Source organism: Lagopus leucura, unplaced genomic scaffold (assembly GCF_019238085.1).
Source record: "Lagopus leucura isolate 7727_CA_CO unplaced genomic scaffold, USGS_WTPT01 Super-Scaffold_100022, whole genome shotgun sequence".
Classification (NCBI taxonomy): Eukaryota; Metazoa; Chordata; class Aves; order Galliformes; family Phasianidae; genus Lagopus; species Lagopus leucura.
Genome location: NW_024962275.1, coordinates 3,518,499 through 3,538,434, shown reverse-complemented (window position 1 = coordinate 3,538,434; position 19,936 = coordinate 3,518,499). Strand labels below are relative to the sequence as shown.

Below are 19,936 nucleotides of genomic sequence, written 5' to 3'. Positions count from 1 at the left end.
TCCCCCTCCAGCTGTTCCTGTAAATCCTCCCGCAGCAGTTCAATTCCCCCTCGACTGTCCCCCTCTGCAGTCGATCATCTCTCCTGTTTATTTAAACTCGGCATTCTTTGCTTCCGTTCCACGTGATGCCTCAGACCGAACATTTTAATCACCCTTGGGCCAGAGATTGCTCTGCGGTGCTGCTTGCAATCCCTCCAGCATGATCATCAGTCTGACCATCCGAGCGCTCATAATGCTCCCTCTGGGGCTTTGCTGGCCCTCCATCCTCCAAGAGGTAAGCCTGACCTCCAGAAAGCTCTGTTTCCAGGAAGCCTTTTTTTATTTCTAGGAAAAAGAAGAGAAAACACGACGTGTTCTAAGCCAAGATGTATCAGACCTCACTAATCAAGAAGATAAAGCTATTTCCTCTGGGTGGCCGTAGTGCAGCATACGCTTAGTGCAAAATAAAACCATTAGACCTTGGCATCGATGCTTGTTAAATTGTTTGCTGACGTTCCTTCCAGGCTCGTTTCGGTTAAATAATAACCTTGTGTCCATTTGTTTTGCTTAAAAAACATAAAGCTATCCTTCTTTTGCAGAGATTTCTCAGAGCTTTGGATGCAGATGATATTTTCTCTTATTTTGGAACCAGCTCAGCGTCTGATGGTATGCAGAGCTCTTTCCTTCTTGGTTTTGGAACACATTTGTCAGTTTATTCCTAATCCTGTACATTTGATAACACTAAGAACGCTTTTAAACTAACCCTGCTCTGACATGCGTTTAGCATTTCTGAGTCTCATTGCTCAGTGAGGTAATCCAGTCTCAGTGTGTAAGCGATCGAAGAACTGGGCCAGCATTTAAAATCTGCTTAAGGAGCTATGACAAATCTTTTTCAGCCGTAGTCCTTATTTTCTGTACTGGTACTTTCCTACAAGATGAACAGATCTAAGTCATCCGAATGGGAAGGTATGGACCAAGAAAGCTTTAAATACACTTGTTAATATTTTGAAATGCACAGGTGGAGCATTCTAGGTCTGGATCGTTCTGGATAGTTCAGCATAAAGGTACATTTTGAACTGTCACATTCTTAAAGCAAGGATGCTGTCAATTTGTGAGTTCACCTACTGCTGTTCCCAGCGTCTCTGTTCAGTTTATGAGAATTCTCACTCAGTAATATTTAACGTCTGAGGAAGCAAATCTTTCTCAGCCTTTGCCAAATGAACTGTTCTCACTGAGGGAGAGAAGCACATATCATCCAGGATCCAGTCCCAGAGCTGTTTTCTGTTCCCAGTCTGAGTACCTCACTTTGGAACAGACGAAGAGACAGAAGTTCTTTGCCTATTGACAGAATGACCTCAAAAGGCCATAGCTGTCATTCAGAGAATAATTTTTCCTGAGAAGACAGATCATTACATTTCTTTTGCGTGTATCGTTATTTTTCATAACTCTTTCCCTTGTTCTTTTTGTTTGTTTGTTTGTTTCATGTGTTTCAGTACCTGAGTTTGTTGTTGCTCAGCCGAATTGCCCTTGTAAAGAAGAGCAGATTGGGCTGATATGTCGGATCCAACACTGCTCCATTAAGGCTTGGGGAGAAGTGTATGCCTTCGAATTTCTAGAGGACCATACCCTTCTTTCCTCTTCCTTTGTGATCAATCAAGTGGTGAACTCTTCTTTTAGCTTAACAAAGCGATTCTCAGGCAACTGCTTTGCAGGTGGAAATCTATTGGCACCTCCTGGGGCTGAGTGTAGAGTCACTTACTGTGAAGGGCAGCTGGTGAGTATGCACTGAGCTTATCAGCTTTTCTGCAAGCATTTACAGCCTTTGCAGGCTTGCAGTTTGAAACCCCAAACATGTGTGAACCATCCATTTAGTAAGTCTGAGCAAAGAAGAAACAGGAAGGATATGGCACACGGTTCTCCGTTGTAGCAAATGTCTGCAATAACTCAGAGGTGGAATTTCATCTCCTCTAGCAAGGAGTCATTGTTACAGATGAAGAAAAGATTCATATCAGGCCTGTCAAAAGCAAAGATACTGCTCTGCTGAAGGATCTTGGCTTCTCCAGTCCCCACATTCTCTTCAGAAGTGCTGGAATAGGGGCAAAAACAGCAAGAGGTAAGGTGTATGCAGAGGGAGCTCTGGTGGTTCTGCTTTGACAAACTGGCTTCTGGTAGCGAGGTTGTTTGAATGAGGAGAAAGAGAGGAAGGTTTGCATCTGCAAGTATATGATTTTACTCGATGTATGTTACTCACCTTATGGAGTTGTAAATAGTGCACGTTTTCAATTAGGTGTTATTCTGATAATAAAAACTTGTTATCAAGCATGAAGACAGGTGAAAGAAACCATCCGAAGTGGGAAACTTAGGCAAGTAACCACACAAATGGTGGCAGAACTATTTTAGTCTTTCAGGAAAAGAGAATGGACTTCTAGAATCTTCTGTGCTGCCTGGCATTTTAAACTCTGCGTCCCTCCTTGTTGCTCAGCAGGGCACTTTGCTCCTCGCCTACAAAAGAGGGCTGATGGAACTGTCAAACATCTGGAGCTGATGGTTGTAGCAGGTCCTGATGTTTACATGTACCACCAAGAGGACACGGAGCGATATATTCTTGCCAACCTGAACATTGTGAGTGTAGCTTTCTGTTTGGATTGCTGTTCCAGTGTGAGATCTCCCACTGTTGCTAACAGATTCAGTTCTGTGAGTGTTCTTTCTGACGTGTTTGTGGTTCTCTACTCCTATTAGAGGGCATTGCTTACTTGTAGGGAATTCCTCCGTGTCTCTTTGGGAGCAAGCTTACCCTTGTAGAAGGAGCTGCATGAATAAAAGTGAATGTTGGAAGATCTTCATTCCATTACTGATCTAATTCCATGTGTAATATCAGGCAAAAGTTTATATATGTCACTTCCTGGTTTTGTGTTTGTCATTATAATTACCAGATGTGTTACCTTTGTAGTGAGTACACCCCTCTAAATGGGAACAGGTATTGAGAGTCACTTTATGGAATCCTTTCCATCACTTGACAGGGGGCAGAACTGCTGCGAGACGCCTCACTGGGTGCTCATTTCAGGGTTCATTTGATGCAAATGCTTGTTTTGAGGGAGCCAGAGGTAAGCAGGGAGGATTCTGCCTGAGTGTTGTCTGGGGTGGGTTGTTAAAACCTGTATGCAGTGTGCAAATGTGTGCTTTAACTGTAGGTGAATGTGAACATCACAACAAACATCACCTCCTCGCTGATCAGTGTTTGTGAGTGGAGCAAGAAGGTCAACCCCCAGAATGACTCTGATCCCCAGCATGCTGACATTGTCCTGTATGTGACCAGGTACTGTAATTCCCCTATTCTGTCAGAGGCTGGAAGTCAGGCCACTGCTGTCCAGTCACCAACACAGTGACACTGATCTGCACAGAGCCTTTGAAAATGGGTTGATTCTTCTGTTTGGAGCTGATTCTCCAGTCCTTAGTGTAGACTGGCATTCATGGGACTCTACTCCTACCATCCTGCCCCAGAGAGTTCTGTATTTGCAGGAAAAATGCTAGCTAGCAAAGTTAGGTCAGGAAGGTGCAAATAAGTCCTTTTATAGGTCTAGTCCCGACTTTATTGGTTGCAGTGGTTATTTGCTTTTTCTTCTGGATGTCTCCCTTACTTTAGGTTTGACCTGGAGTTACCTGATGGGAACAAGGAGCTACGTGGAGTGACTCAGTTAGGTGGGGTCTGCTCCTCCTCCTGGAGCTGCGTCATTACCCAGGACACTGGCTTTGACTTGGGAGTCACCATAGCCCATGAGATTGGGCACAGGTCAGTAGGAAAGCCCCAGAGCGGCGCAGTGTGTTTTATTCAGGGGAGAACACTCCCTGTTTTAAAGGATTCAGGAGAAAGAAAAAGATCTCTTGTCACAACGTTGGCTTTCCTATGGATTATTTAAAACTCTTGTAAAGATTTCCTTGCGTTTCTGCAAGTTCTGGGACAATTATAAGCTTTTATGACAACTGTGGTAGGAAGGGCTCTGAAGAGGGAGCTTGGCCCTTGCTTAGATAGTTAGAGATAACAGAGGTGCTGCAGGAACACAAAACCTCTGGGTTCCTTCTCAGAGCACAGCGTTTTTTCTGTTACAGTCTTGGCATCCCCCATGATGGCGAGGGGAATCAGTGCAGCAGCAGTGGTTACATCATGGGTTCAGCAGGCAACCATAACAGCATTGACCTCGTCTGGTCACAGTGTAGCCGAGAAGAATTCCTGGCCTTTGTCAGGTAAGGGAATGGTTGAGTTTCGTGTGCATGTGTGGGAGCACCTCCCTGTGCTGCCAGCTTAGGAAGGAACAGGGAAGTACAAGGAATAGAACAAAACTTTCTTGGAAAATGAGGAACTGTGATGCACTTGTTTGCTTGTTTCTTATCACTTGAGGCTGTCGCTGAGGTTAAACCCAGTCTTTTATTCAAGTAGCTGGAAATTACTTTGGTTAGTGACTAACAGACCTGGGCTGTCTTGAACTCCTCAGGCACTTTTTCAGCTTGGAAATGTTATTTAAAACGTCAGAAAATCTAGGTTTAAACGTTGTGGACTGTGAGCTGTCTGGTAGAACAAGCATGGATTTTTGTTTTAACTTCAGCAATGGAGAACTGTGAGCATCTCCAGGCAGCTGCTGCAGCTAAATCTATCACAGCCCACAGTAAGCATGTGTTGTCTGGGAAAGCAACAGCCAACTCCCAGAATGAAACTCAGCAGAAGTTTGCAAACATGTCATTGTCCTTACTATGCACAGCTGGGAAAGTGATATTTTTTATGTCTGTATCAGCACAGGCCAAACAAACTGCTTAAATGACCTGCCGGACATGGAAGGCAGCATCCCTGGATGGAAGCCTGGCTTGTACTATGGAGCAGATGAGCAATGTAAAATAGCCTTTGGGAGTGTTGCAACCGCCTGCACCTTTGCTGACAGCAATGTTGTAGGTAGAAAGTTTGTGCGTCTTGTTGGGGGCAGCTGGGAAATGTTCTGGAGTTAGCATTCAGGAGAAGAGGGCCAGGATGTTGTTATTATGAAGGGATTGAAGGTGCTTTTCTGCTGCAGATTGTTTTGGCAAAAAGCAAACCTTAAAAGGCTTTTAAAATGCTTTTCTTCTCTCCATCGTTGCTTTTGTCTGCATAAGGCTCCTTTCAGTTTTACACAGTACCCAGAACCTTCTGTCCACACTGGGTTTGGTAGTGCTAGTACTGGCTGTGCTACTCAGGTGAGTTTTGGGTTCTGTCTTGGGAAGTGATTGCTGGATCTCTTCAGCTTCCCTGCAGTTGTGCAAGTCTACATGGCTGAGAAATGCAGCATGGCTCATAGCTGCCATCTGGACACGTTTTGTTAATGAGGAAGCACTAATTTGCGTGAAACTTTAACTGCTTTAATTGATCCTCTTCTAGCATTACAGCTGGTATTGCTGGTCATTTGATGTGCACACAACTTTTCACTAATAGCAGGAGAAATTAAGGGACCTGCTTGCTTTTTTGGATAACTATGGGGGAACCAAACATCTGGGACGTGCACTGAGCAGCTTTTGGGACTGCAGTGTTGATGAGTTACCTCTTGACCTCCTTGTTTCTCTCGTCACACCAGGATATATGTAAAGCTCTCTCATGCCATGTACAACCAGGAGACAAATCCAGCTGTACCCGGCTTCTTGTTCCTCTCTTGGATGGTACTGAGTGTGGCATCAATAAGGTAAGGAGGCTGCAGATGCTTGAATAATCAAAAATGGATGTGGGTGCTGTGGATTTGCTCTCTCTCGGCCAAGAAGCTAAGGCCATGAAGCTGCTACCAGCTGATCTTGGTGTTTCTGCACTGTCTGTATCTCTGGAGTTGCTTTGCAGTCCCATAGTCTGATAACAGCTCTTCTCTAAGGCTTTGCTTTCTACTTGAAACAACATATCAGCTTCTTTTTTTTTTTTTTTTTGTAACTCCAACCTCATGTTAGACTACAATTAAGAATGGGACTCTTGTGAAAAAGTGCCTCATTCATCTCTGTGACAGACTGGCCTGCCTAACGACGGAGATTTATGTCGTGCTTGTAGATGCCAGAGCTGCTGGGTTCATGAGGTGCTGCTGCCAATTTTGTGTGTTCTTGGTCTTAGTGGTGCTCCAAGGGACAGTGCAGCTCTCTGAAGGAACTAAATCCCATGGCTGTAGTCCATGGGCAGTGGTCCAGCTGGAGCCCCTTGTCCTCCTGCTCCCGCAGCTGTGGAGGTGGAGTTCGGATAAGGCAGCGGTTCTGTAATACCCCCAGGTAAGAGGTGTGGACCTTGCAAAGGCTTTTGGCCCTTTCGGAGCCAAGGAGTCTGAGCTTTGCTTGGTGTGAGCCTGCTGCTGTAGAAGAGTCTTTTCCTGTCATTTTCAGGCCTGCTTTTGGAGGGAAGGAGTGCCAGGGTGCCAGCCTTCAAGCAGAGATGTGCAGTACTCAGGTTTGGCAGCCGATTGCATCTTCTGAGCTGTTCTCTTAATGCTGCTTGACCCTTTGAAAGCTGTGTGGATTGGGACTGTACTTTTTACAGCCAGTTGCTGTGGGAAGGAGAACTAAAATCTGGCATACTGCTTCCCTCTGTCTGATGTATTTGTTCCACTGTGCCTGAAGATAACAGCATTATTTATTAATCGCACTGTTCACATGTAAGGAAGCATTTCTCTCTACACCTTTATAGTAGGACAGGCACTGGGAAAATAGAGACTCATTTAATGCTAATCTTCTTTGGAAGGACATTTTTACATTGGTCCTATTTTCCTTTTTTTTTTTTTTTTTTTTAATAAGCAGCAAAGAGCATCATCTGAATGCAATTCTTTGCGTATCCTGCAGCCTCCCTTTAAAGTGGTGCTCTTTATTTGTAGTCATTCTACTGTTTTACTTATCAGCCACTGCTTTCTGCCCCTAGCTAGTGGGTGAAATGCTGCTTAAGATTCTGTGCTTGGTAATTTTTCACTGTCTATACAATTCTCTCTGGGATGTAGGCCTGTCCGATGACCCAGCTTGACTTTATGGCTGAACAGTGTGCAGCAACAGATTTAAAGCCACTGTATCTCACTGTAGGAGTGCCAGCCTTTTACACCTGGACTTCTGCTGTTGGCTTTGCCAAAGGTAAGAAAAGGCTGAGAAACCCTGGTTTCTTTGTGGAATAAAACATTCATGAGCCTTACTGTGTTTTTGAATCAAAAGGCCATTTCAATGATGCTTTTAGATCCCAGGTGAAACTTAGATACTCTCTTTGACAGATTCTTTTTAACTTCTTCTTACTGTTTGATGGTTGTACGTCCTCCTGAGAGGGTAACTACTTGCTCCTCATGCCTGCCTCCTGCAGGGGACACGCAGTGCAAGCACATGTGCAAGGCAATTGAAGATGCATTCATGGTAAGCCGTGAGGACAGTTTCATAGATGGAACCAGATGTGAGCCCGATAACTCTGACGATGGGACTTTCCATTTGTGTGTAGCAGGAAGCTGCAGAGTAAGTGACTGAGGAATCCAGGGGATGCTCTGATGTATTCTGTGCTAAAAGTTGAGTAGGATCTCACACCGAGTCCTTTCCAAAATAGGAGAATTTTGTTATTAGATTACTGGACGTCGTTTTGTCACTGGATGCAATGCTCTCTAGATAAAGTACCTCACTAATTTCACAGTATTATTCCCCCATTGTGTGTATCTCAGTAACTCCTCAGTGCTGACTGTGTTGTTCCTTCGCATTCCTGAGGTATACTTGTTAATTTCCCCCCCACTGCCCAGATTCTCCTGGTGTTGAGAGCTTTGTCATGTATTTCCAGCTAATGAACAGCAGAGGGCATAGGCATAATCTATTCTGATATCTGCTGCTTCATTGGCAATAGTGATAAATATGTGTGTTATGGCAGCTTCCAAAGCCTCTAGCATGAATTCAGCAGTTGCACGTGTTTTGCTGCTAAGCCTGCTGAGATCCTCCTGCAGCACTGTGTGAATTTCTCTTGTTCATGGGAATGAGGATAAAATCTCTGCTCTGAGCTCTGTGGGATTGAGGGCCAGGCTGAAGCATGTGAGCTGGGTGTGGATTTGGGGTTTAGGTCACAGGAGAAATCTTTCTGGGCTGCTTCTTATGGGAAAGAAGATGTCACACAATTAATGATACTTTTTTGTGCTCTCAGCTAAGACTTTCCAATCCCTGGTTTTGTATGCTGCTGTACAAATGCAGACCCAGGTGTAAAATGTAACTGTGCCTTAAATTCAAAATTACAGATGAAAAAGAAAGCTTGAGAAATTCAGGTAACGTTGCTTTCGCTTGCTTGCTTTCTTCTCAGAATTAGGCCAGTTTTAAGAGACATTCCTTTTTGCTCAGGCATTCGGGTGTGATGGCCAAATGGACTCCAAGAAGGCAATGGACTCTTGCCAGGTCTGTGGGGGTGATAATACCACCTGCATGGAAGTGAGTGGATCTTACACAGAAGGAAAAGCTAAAGGTGTGTAGTCCTCAGCCCTAGTGCTACTTGTAGGAGATGCAGAGCATATTAGGGGTTCTTACCTTTCTTTGTGACCTCCCTTTCTGTTTTGCTTGCTCTTATTTTATGGAGCGTATGGTGATGGAGTTTGGGTAGCCAACAGAGAAGGCAGCTGAGGTCTGTAACAGGGGTGTAGCTGTTGTGGGGGCATGGTGACTTCTTTTCACAGTTCTTCTCTGGGTAGGGACAAGAAATGCAGCCATTTGGAAGTCCTGCATGTTTATGGGGTCTGAGAGCTCTATCAGGTGCTGCCTGAGAGCATAAACGGCCATTAGAGAACTGGTTTGGCTCTTTTAGTATCACACAGACATATCAGCATATAACCATAGGAAGAACAAAAGAAAGCTGAGAACAGAACAGAAAATTCAGTTGTTGGCTCTTTCCATCATTACCACTGTGTTCAAGCTGGTAGAGCTAAGATCAGTATGAATTTAAGTGGCCTTTGATGTTGTGTTTTTATTTAATGAGTATTGCCTTTATAACCCCTGCCTGCAATGAGTCCTGTTGCTGCCTACAAGGCTTGTCCTCCAAGAAATATTTTGCTAATAAGGCAAAGCTGGATTGATCTGTAATCCTCTGCCTTTTTCAAACAGGTACAGGAGGGGATCATGACCATATGTTCTTTCTTTCCACCTTTTCAGAGTACGTTACGTTTTTGTCCCTGCCTTATAATGCCACCTTAGTCCGTGTTATCAATCAGAGACCACTCTTCACACATTTGGGTGAGTTGAATGAAAAGGAGAGGTGGGGGTACAGGCAGAGCTCAAACAAGTTTGTGAAAGCAAGCAGACAGGATCCATGAGGGAAGTTCTGGGTTATGCAGTTTGTTTGTTTGTGGGATGCTCTCTTTTGGAATATCTGATTTAAATCAAACTGGTTTCTAGCAAATGAGCAACCTGTGGCTGCCAGCACTGAGGGACTCTGTCTGCACCAAATCTCTTAACCTCACTGCAACCTTTGTTCTTCTAGCTGTGAAGGTAAAAGGTGAATACGTGGTTGCTGGAAAGGGAAAAATCTCATTGAATGTCTCCTATCCCTCAGTTCTGGAGGACAGACAGATTGAATACAAAGTGTTTCTCACCAAGGACAACCTGCCAAGCCTGGAGGAAATCCATGTGGATGGGCCAACACAAGAAGAAATTGAAATACAGGTAAATAAACAGCAGAGTTGGAAAGGGGCTGGTCAGAACTGGCCATACTGAGTTTGTGTGGCTCTGTTGAGTGCAGTCAACAGAGATGCAGTGGGCTTTGTGCCCAAGACTGCTGGAGTTGGGGTTCAGTAAGAGCAATGGTCATCTTCCCGGGTAATGCTGAGGGTGTGCTCCCTGCAGGCTTTCTGCAGCTCTAGGGAATGGCTGTGTGAGAAAAGGCATACCAGGTCAAACCTGTTGCTTGCCTTAATCTTTTTTTTTTCACTGCCTAGTGCACAGATTTCACTCTTACTGTACCTTGGAAGAACTGGTTGTTGTAGCATTGAGGCTCAGGACTGGTTAGGAATGAAGGACTGTCTTCTCTTATGTCTCTCCTGAGAAAGGATTGTGAGTTGATTTGTGTACTGACCACCACCTTTTCTTTCATCAGGTTTATAGGAGGTATGCAAAAGAATATGGCGATGCCACCAACCCAGACATCACCTTCAGCTACTTTGTGCCAAAAGAGAATCTGACATACAGGTGGATTCCCCAGCAGGGACCATGTTCAGTGACCTGTGGAGGAGGTGAGGCAGCAGTCTTTACTTCTTATGAAGGTCTGGATAGGCTTTTAATTTGGCTGGCTGATAATCACCCAGTTCTTCAGAAATGAATGTGACTTATCAGTGTGAGACACTTACTTAGAAGTTATTCAATGGCTGAAATTAAATGTAAAGCAAATTACTGACAGTGAACTGGAGCTGCCAGTGCCAAAGCGAGTCGAGGAAAAGAGTAGTACAGGATTTGAATTGAATTAGCAGATTGGCAAATGAGCTGAATCATCCAAATGGTATTGAAAATGTTTGATTCAGAAGAGGATTTTTAGGTTGGTTTTGGCCTACCTTCTGGTTTTAAAACTGAATAATTCTCTCAGATTTTTCAAAGTTACTGAAGACTGTAATTTGGAGATGGTTGAACGTCAAACGTTTGAGACCACAGTGGTATCTGGTGTCAAGTTAAAACCTCAGAACTAATTATACAGCTTCCTTCTTAGAATTCTATTCCTGTGTCATGGCTAATCCTTTCTGTCTCCCTGTAGAAATCATAACGCAGATTGTAACAGAACACTCTGGTAGACAGTTTGACATCTTCCTTACCACACTCTACAGGTGACACTGGCAAATTTCTCAAGACATTTATGACAAGAATTTAGTAAATACATTAATGACCACTTAAGGAAGTCATTCTTTAAGACTCATTATGCCTGGACTGTTTATCCTGCAGATTCTGTAGGTGAAGTGATTGCTGACTTAGAGAACTCAAAATGCTGTAATGTGTGAAGCCCTCCCAGCTAATGTGGTAACAAACAGGAAAATGAGAAAGCTGAGACTTGAAGGAGCAGAAAGCATTGAGAAACCAAGAGAAAATTGTGTCTTGGGAGCTGAAAGCTGAATTCAGGCCCTCCTCATCAATAAACATTAGAATCGTAGGATCACCAAGGTTGGAAAAGACCTCTGAGATCATCCATCCAACCGTCCACCTATCACCAATGTTTCTCACATTATTTCAAAACCAGGAGGGCAGTGAGAAGATAACCTTGCTGTCTGGTTCCTGACATTTTCTTCCCAGAGTCGTGTTCTTTGGGATGCAGGAATGCCTTGTGGGTGGCTCATTCACTGCAATGGAGGCTCTTTGCAGTTTATCCATTAAGCTTTGTACTGTAATGTCTTTCCACAAATCTGGGACAAGTTTATTTTAAACTGGGCATCTTTTTATGTTTAGAACTGTTAAAAATCTTGTTTATGGGAGTAGATTATGAATATTCTATGACTTGCATGCCACAGGCACTGAAAGTCTGCAGTTTCTCTCTGACTGTCCCTCGTCTGGTTTTGGATATTGATGATCACACACGGGCAGTGTGATGGTATGACACGATTAGTTCTACAGCAAGTCCAATGGCTGACTGCTAGGGTTTCTTTTCAGCAACCTTTCCTTCATCAGTCAGACATCAAGATCATTAGAAGTAATTGGATCAAATTATGATTGATAACCTTGTCCTTGCAAACGGCCAGTGTAAGCAGTCTTTTAGTTTTGATAGTGGATTATCCATCCAACTTCTCATCTTCTGAGATGGTTGTCTTGGAAAGTCACTGGAAGATTCTTGAGGAAAAGTTACATCAGAAATATGAGTTGTATAGGAAGTCTGCTTCCCAAATATACAATTTCTTTTTCTTACTCAGATAATTTGGTTAAAGTGAAATTACAGGATCTGCCTAGAATAGAGGTAAACTGCTTATAAATTCCCTTCCTTTTACCTTCACATCCAAGGTACGCGACTGGTGAACCATGTGTGCTTTGATCGGACGAAGAATGAAATAACAGAAAATCAGCTGTGTCTGGAACTCCTACAACCCCTTCCAGGGTATGAACCCTGTGCTGTGGAACCATGCCCATACAGGTCAGTGCTCCTGGAAGCTAAGCTGAATTCTCACTGTGCAAGGACTTGAATTTCCAGCAGCCATCCTCTGTCACATCCAGAGTAGGCTCTTGAAATAGAGAAGCTGAATACTTCGGCCCTTTTCTGCAACAAATGTCACGAGGAATAAACCTCTATGATTCAGATGAGAAATAAGGTGATACAATTACTTCCCATTTAGGTGGAAGATATCGCAGACAGATGAATGTTCTGCTGTCTGTGGAAGCGGTGTTGCCCAGCAGAATTTGACCTGTGTTCAGTTCCATAACGGATCAGAGACTGTTGTGGATGACAGCTTATGTTCTGCACAAGAAAAACCACTCTCTGTTGTGCCGTGTGTGGTTAATGTCTGCCCTTTGGGATGGGACAAAGTGAGTTTATTAGCTTGGCATTCAGGTAACCCTTTGCACTTGTGATCCACAACGAGGGTGTCAGTTAGAAGGAACCACTTTATTAGTGGAGTCTGGGAGGGTGGTTTACCCAAAGGAAATTTGTCCAATTAAAGGTTAATTTTGTGACTTTAGAGAGCTCTGTCCCTCTTAATTTATGCTGCTAGATTCCACAGTTATTAGCAGTGGTTTGTTTATGGCAGCTGTGGACTACATTCCTTCTTTGTTTCTCCTCAGCCCCCCCCCCCCAAAAAAAAAAATCAGAAACTCAAACAACCTTTGTTGCACTGACAAATACATCACTGCCAAACAGAGAGGTTCTGATATGGGAGGGAAGATTGCCAACAGGGAAGAGGGCTTCTCAGCAGTGGATCACAGATCCAAATCCATTCTGGAGAACCACTGCCAGTTTACAGAGGGGAAGAGACTGCTTCAGGCATCTCTCTTCAGTCTCAGGTATCTCTATTCAGCCTCAAGTAGTGTGAATTAGGTTGGCTTTGGGCTGTTGGGTGTCTTTAGCTATTCTTGGTGCTTAAACTTGTATGGTCTGCAGAAATAGAAATAGAGCTTAAGTGTGCCTCTGAATATATTGTGGATTTGGTCTGGAGGTATCCCCCACCTTCATTAGATCAGGACCTCTGGGAAAACAGGTGTCAATGTCAGCCTGGTTCTTTTTGCTCTGTTCTGAGGAGGAAGACATGGATTTGTTTCAGGCTGCAGAGCCACCTGGACATATCCAACTGGAAAACCAGAGTGTTTATGTCTGGAGCCCTCTGGCTGGAGAGTGTTCAGTGTCCTGTGGTGGAGGTGAGATCCTTCAGTGCTGCAAGAAAATGTTACCTGGGTGTACGTGTGAGCTCAGAACCTAAGAACCCCAGGGAGCTGATCATTTCCTCCCTGCAGATCAATGTGCATGCTTAGCTGTGATCACAATTTTTTTTGTATCTGAAGAAGAGACAAGGAGGCTTGGCATCAAATGGGAAATGGGTGCTTCTGCTGTCTGCCAGAGCTGGGGAAACGAGTGGGATGAGTGTGCCAGCACAGTTCTCTTGTCTCACAGACAAAGATATGAGTGACGCTACCTTTGTCACTATGTGCTTATTTTCAAACCTTGCATGTATGCCATGCAGTAGGGTGTTTTTTTCTTTTTGCCTTTTTCTAGGTCAGACTCAGATACAGTATGCGTGTGTGGCTTTTGACACCAAAGAAAAAACCCAAGAAGAAAACTGTCATCCAGTAGCAAAGCCGGAGAGCAGGTTGGAAGACTGCAATCTCAGTCCCTGCCCACCAAGGTAAAGCAGTTACCAGGAGACAGTGAGCTAGTGAGAGGTTTTCCTTCTTCTGTGTATGCCCAGTGACGTGGCTTGAGCTACTCTGGGGATATAATTTTCTTCTTCTCTGCTTTGAAAGCAGAGATTGCCCTGGCCAGACAGTTCCAAGAACAGTAGCAGTGATCCATTCTTATCAAACTCAGAGGGTTTTCTGGATTGGTAAATTCTCAATAAGAATTAAGTGAAGTCTTTGGAGTTGGAGTCCACAGCAAATCTGAAAACTTCTTGGTCCTTTTTTACTCTGAGGAAGTGGGAACAAATCTGTAACTGCAAAATGTGGTGACATATGTGCCAGCTACAATAAAGTAGCTAACATTAAACACTCTAAGAATCTGGAATAGCTGCTCTGAGAACTAAAGGAAATTGATTGCAGTTTTCTTAGGAACTACAGCGATGCAGACCATCATCAGTGAGGTGACTGGTATCTCTCAAGTGTGTATGTTTGCATTAACAGAATCCCAGGTGTACTTTGATAGAATTGGATTCAAATTCCAGGGAAGATGGGTGAGAGCTGGAGATACTCACTGGTGGCTGTGTTGTTCCCAGGTGGCATTACAAAATGGGCTCGTGCAGTGTAAGCTGTGGAGGAGGCGTGATGCAGAAGGTCCTCTACTGTGCAAGGGAAACCAGAGACAAGGAAGAAGAGATTGTGGCAGACAGTCAGTGTGATGGTTTGCCTCGTCCAGAGGAGCAGGAGCTGTGTAACTTGGAGCCATGCCCCCCAAGGTCAAAATGGTCATATGGGCCACACGAGCAATTGTCTGTGCATGTGTGTGGTGTGATCTAGGCTATGGCTTAGGATTGTAAAATGGGGACTGGAAAGCTACTGCTGTCTGAGTTGGTTTTTTTTTTGCTTGCTACAGGATGCCACTCCCAGGATGAACCAACCCTAAGTTGGTTTCTGATCTGGCCGTTCAGAGTGGTGTGCATTTTGGAGGGAGATATGATTATTTTTGCTGCTAAGCCTGTGTATGTCACCCTGAGGGAAATTGTGATGGACATGCAGTAAGACTCAGTTTGGAGTCTGTGTGGTCCCTGTAAAATACGAGTGCCCTTCCTTTGGACCCAACACCAAACCTAATCCAGAATGCCTCACCTTGTTTCAGAGGCTGCCTTGTAAGTACTTAGGCAGCAAAATGTGTGAGGTGGATGGGTGAAGAAAGCTGCTGAGAAGCAGAAAGGAGAGAAGGATGAGGGAGTTGCATTACATTCTCTATGGTGAGAAACAGTAGAGGGTAGGGTTTCATCCTTAACTTGATTTTTCTCCTCCTTGTCCTTTGTCAGATGGAAGGTAACCCCAGGTGGCCCCTGTTCCTCCAGCTGTGGGCTTGGCTTTTCTGTTCAGCTGGTCACCTGTGTGCAGATTCAGCAAGGCAAAGAGATTTTGCTGGAGCAGCATTCATGTCCTGAGTCAGAGAAGCCCCTTACCACCATTCCCTGTGTCATCCGAATGTGTTCTTATGAATGGAGCTTCAGCGAATGGACAGAGGTATCACATTTTTCCAGCTGTGTAATAATGACCTCAGGCATGTTTTCTTCTCAAATGCAGATCTCCTTGGATTTTTGGGGGGGAGCAGTCCTGTGGTTCAAAGTTATAGTTTAAAGGGTCCCTTGGGAGGGTGGGCCAGCTTCATTATTTCCATCTTACAGACGATGAAACTAAAGAACTGAGAAGTCAAGTTGTAGAACAGCATCAGTGAACAAAAGATCAGAACTCTGGATCGTCCTTGAGCAAGCCAGTGTTATTTATTTCTGAATACGAGCTGAAATGCGTGCATAAAGACCTATGGATTTCTTACTCTGCAGTGTTCAACTTCATGTGGAAACGGTGTTCAGACGCGGCACGATTTCTGCCTCAACCGGCTAACTCACAAGCACGTGAGCCCCATCTTCTGCAGGCACTTCCCCAAGGCCATTGTGCTGCGTGGCTGCTCTGCAGGGCCCTGTCCTGAGCAGGGCATGGACACCAGGCTGCATGGAGCAGAACGGCAGGCAGTGACACCAGCCGTGCATCTGATGAGTACTGCAAATGCTGAAGGGGCAAGATACAAAGGCCTGATCCTTCCTTCATCTGCTCTGCCAGCTGTCCCTCAGGAACGGATGGAGACCAGTGAAGGTGAGGAGAAAACTACCAAAAAGTACAGATGGGTGCTAACTGCTTATGATGGGGTTCCTATGGGCATACAGAAACATGAGCACAGAAGGGAATGCTCCTGCTTCAAGGGGACAGCATGCCATGAACTCTCCATGCTGTCTAAGCCAGGAACAATGACAGCCTTCCGTTGGCTTCCCAAGGCTCTCCTGACTTGGGACTCTTTGGGCAGCAGGCTCCTCCTGTGCTTTACTCAGAAGATGGACATACTTGGTGCTCATCTCTTCACAGTGCCATGAGAAGAATGAGTGCGGTGTTTTAACAGCTGGATGTGTTTCTCATCTGTCTCTGTTGCACAGGCATCTGTGGAAAGCTCTTCCTTAATACCAGTGGGATCATCAACATGACGGGTGCAGGGAGCAGTGACTGCACTGTTGCTATTGGACGTCCTCTAGGAGAGGAGATCACAATCAACGTTCTGGAGAGCTCCCTCAACTGCAGTGCAGGTGCTGCCCAGGGCTAAGTGGGAACTAGCTTGGATTGCTGGGAAATGTGCACCTCATTTTCCTGCATGCTTTTGGTGCCCTGAGTAGTACTTGCTATCTTGGATGGAGCCTGCATAATCTCTGAAACCATTTTTCAAGTTTTTCAGTTTCACAAAGTCTTTGCCAGATAAGATTCACTTAAAATGATATCTTTCCTCTCCATGCATGATGATCTCTTCTTTGTTCTGCTGGTAGGTATGGGATTCAAGTACCTTATGGGGTTAAAGAAGCTTCCTACTTTGGCCTGTTACAAACTCTGCAATGTATACCCTCTTGTTGGAATCAGTACAGATAGATTAGTTAACTGTTTCATGAGATAGGGACAAGACACAGAAATTATTTGATTTGACCCATGTAATATGGGAGGCTGAACGGCATTCAGACCTGTCTCACTTAAAGTAGAAGTGTTTCTAGTCCCTGTGCTCATCCATTCCAGGTGAGGTTGTGCTGTTTTCCGGACGAATGATGTGGCGGATGGGCTGCAGGAAGCTGATTTTGTCTCTGATAAATTCCAGAACAAATACATTGATTGTGAAACAGCGTGTTCTGCTGCCAGGAAATGGGGTCGTTCTTCAGTACAACAGCAGAAATGCAACCAAAAGATATTACCAAGGTACTTCACTGGAAGCTTCACTATTGCTTTAGATTCAAGGGGCCCGTGGCAGAGTTCCACAGGTCATGTCTGTCTATGGAAGTCTATTGAAGCCTTGCTCCATCTCTGAGAGCTAATAAGCTCCTCTTCAAGGAGTGTTGGAATGGATATTGTTTATGGACAACCTTTCTGTTTTAAAGCCAAGCTCCCTGCAGGTGTTTACTGATGCTTGGAGTTTCCCAGATGAAAATCCTTAGAGAGTGTTTTCCGTCTGCATTTGATTTAAACATCTTTTTCCTGGAGATACTGGACACTTCCACTAAATCATTTTCTCTTCTGTTCCCTATCAGAATGTGACAAGCAGCTGTTTGGTCCCCGTGGTGAAATAGTGAATCCTACTCAATCACCTGGTCGAAAACAAGAGGTGGTGTGTCGAACCTTCATCAATGTGGCTCCTCAGCATCACATAGCTATCCGAGGCCTCTATGTTGACCTGAGCCATCAGAGCAACCAAACAAACTTTAATTACATCCTGGTGAGTTGGAAACCTAGAGGAGGTGGTTTAGATGGGTGAGGACCCAACTGCTCACTAGAGATTTCCATCCAAGTGCCAAGTTTAAAGCCCAGGAGGGTCAGACTATTGTGTAAATGTAGGTGTGAGTGAGCAATATTGAATTCTACCATATTTTGCTCTAACATTTGAATAGGGCAGCTTTTGCCCTGAGTAACCAATGGGCAAGACCCCAGTTTTGTGGGTACTCGAGATGTAGGCTGCTGTGATATAATGGTTTGGTCTTTCCTCGTGCAGATCCGTGATGTAAGCACCATGAAGACAACGGTGTTCCGTGGGAAACAGCAATTCTTCTGGCAATCAACAGGAAGCCAGGCTGAAATTGAATTTCATGAAAACGTTAAGGATCACCAAACCAGTTTCTGGGCTGAATATCATGCTGCTGAACCCAAATAAAAGGGATCAGGGCCACTCCACTGAGAAAGACTGTGCTCCAGTTAATCACTGCTGCCTGTTCACTGCTTGATGTCACACACATCATTTAACCTTTTACAGCTGTTTCCTCATCTACTGAGTAAGAACAGTTTGCTGGCTCCGTTGGGATCTCCGTTAATACTTAGAAAGTTTGTGCAAAAGCATGTAACCACCAAATAGTTCACAAATAGTTCTAATGTACATTTTCTACGTTAATTGGCATTAATGCATCTCACTTGTCTGAAATTCGTAACTTGGACACTGAGGTCTCAAGGTCCTGCTTCTGTTTATATGCTGTGACTTTTTAGGACAATCATTTCGTTTCTCAGTGGCTTAGAAACCTCTCTATACCACAGGTAGTTATGATGATGATTTAACAGTGAAATTTACTCTCCTGCAGTGTAAATGCCCATTGAAAATGAAGCCTATTGAAATTCTGGAAGATGTAAAAGAAGGCAAAGATGTGTAAGAAGATGAATCCTCCTGAGTCCTAGCAGCTCGAGAAGTGTATGAGGGCAAGACTCTTTGCCCAGCAGGGTAGTGCAACACTAGGGAGAGTCACCTAAAAAGCTGATGGAATCTCCATCATGGAGTATTTTCAGGACTTGCTAACCAGTGGGCCTGGTTAACTAGAGCAGTTGGCCTGGTCAAGTACTGGTGATAATTGGCTTTGCATGGGAGGAGTAAATGACATCCAGAGGTCCCTCCCCAGCCACCACATCTATGATTCTGCTTTTACAGATCTAACTGCTGCTAGTACTTCTTCTCTGTGGGAAATTGAATCCTGTCTCTTAGTGATGGGTTTGATGCCTAGAGATATTTCTTCAGATAATAACAGTAGCTGTGCTAATAATCTACATGTATCTGCATCCCACAGGAACTGTGTCAAGAGAGGCTGTTGAAACTGTGTGATATGAGTCGTAACAGGAAGATGTGCTTTAGAGCAGCAACAAATATTCACTGAAGATTGACTTTAAATATATATTTAAAGTTCTTTTTATTTAATGTTTTTAACCTTTTCTACAGTTCTCTACTTTGGTACCAATCTATCATCCCCATCAACATCCCAATATCCTACAAAAGAGGTTTTTTCCAAACCTGGAGCCTGGCTGGACATACCTGCCTCTACACTTCATGACAGATGCAATAAATTGTTCTGCTTGGGCAATTTTAATGCTACCTCTGCTTTCTTTTCATTGAATTCTCTGATGTCTTTTTACAACCATAAAACCTTATTTTCTTCTGTCTTCTTAGTGATTATTTTTGTTAGTTCTGCCTGGATTTGTTTGGTTTTTTTGCTTGCCAGCCTTCAGATTTACGTTCCATTCCTGCAAGAGCTTGAAAGTAGATTCTTTAAGCAAGATCCTTGAGGAGCTGAATATATCAGCTGTTCCACTGCAGTGTGTGGGTGATACAGGCAGTGGGCCTTTATTTCCTGCCTAACCAGAGACGTAACAGTAACAGAAAAAAAAAAAAAAATCCTTGTGTTAATTCTTTTTTTGTAACCTTTTAGCAGATGGGATCTGTCTTCCACCTCTGCTCTGGATCCCAAGCCTCATTACTGTTTATTGTTCCAGATCAACTATGCAGAGTTTCTGCTCTGCAGAGATGGGCTCTGATCACTGGCTGTGTGCTCCATGTTAATTTGCTAAATGTGCAGCTGTTGCCTTGATAATTTAAGAGAATTAATGCTGCCTCACTGTACCAGCTGTTTGGATGCCAGCACGTTGCCAACTGGGACATCTCGGATATGCAAAGTCCTACTTCAGCTCCCAGTTTCTAGAGCAAAAACCCAACTCCATTCAGATTAAGGGGAGTGGTTCTGTCTTGCCTTGAGGGCACAATTTCTGTAACAACGTTCACATGAAATTCATGTTCGTGCAGAAAATCATATTTCTCTTTGCTTGTAGATGGATAACATCTAGTGGT

At 44.1% G+C, this 19,936-nt stretch overlaps 1 protein-coding gene across 5 annotated transcripts; it reads left to right on the top strand.

Moving 5' to 3' along the window:
* The first annotated feature begins 109 nt into the window (after window positions 1-109).
* Window positions 110-19,252, top strand: ADAMTS13 (ADAM metallopeptidase with thrombospondin type 1 motif 13). 5 transcript variants are annotated; one of them, XM_042879178.1, is made up of 30 exons: window positions 110-274; window positions 579-645; window positions 1,473-1,753; window positions 1,951-2,092; window positions 2,465-2,601; window positions 3,000-3,083; window positions 3,171-3,295; window positions 3,623-3,769; window positions 4,087-4,221; window positions 4,767-4,917; window positions 5,574-5,678; window positions 6,089-6,240; window positions 6,352-6,415; window positions 6,957-7,083; window positions 7,304-7,449; window positions 8,308-8,428; window positions 9,109-9,189; window positions 9,437-9,618; window positions 10,049-10,184; window positions 11,926-12,055; window positions 12,255-12,444; window positions 13,152-13,269; window positions 13,625-13,754; window positions 14,340-14,519; window positions 15,078-15,282; window positions 15,600-15,909; window positions 16,245-16,391; window positions 16,867-17,043; window positions 17,373-17,557; window positions 17,831-19,252. In XM_042879178.1, exons 1-30 carry the CDS (start codon window positions 200-202, stop codon window positions 17,987-17,989), a joined length of 4,389 nt encoding a protein of 1,462 aa, XP_042735112.1. In that variant the 5' UTR covers window positions 110-199; the 3' UTR covers window positions 17,990-19,252. The 5 variants fall into 5 exon arrangements, with proteins under 5 accessions (XP_042735112.1, XP_042735115.1, XP_042735114.1 ...); XM_042879181.1 differs by having other exon boundaries at window positions 2,462-2,601; window positions 9,509-9,618; XM_042879180.1 differs by having other exon boundaries at window positions 2,462-2,601; window positions 13,176-13,269.
* The last annotated feature ends 684 nt before the right edge of the window (window positions 19,253-19,936 follow it).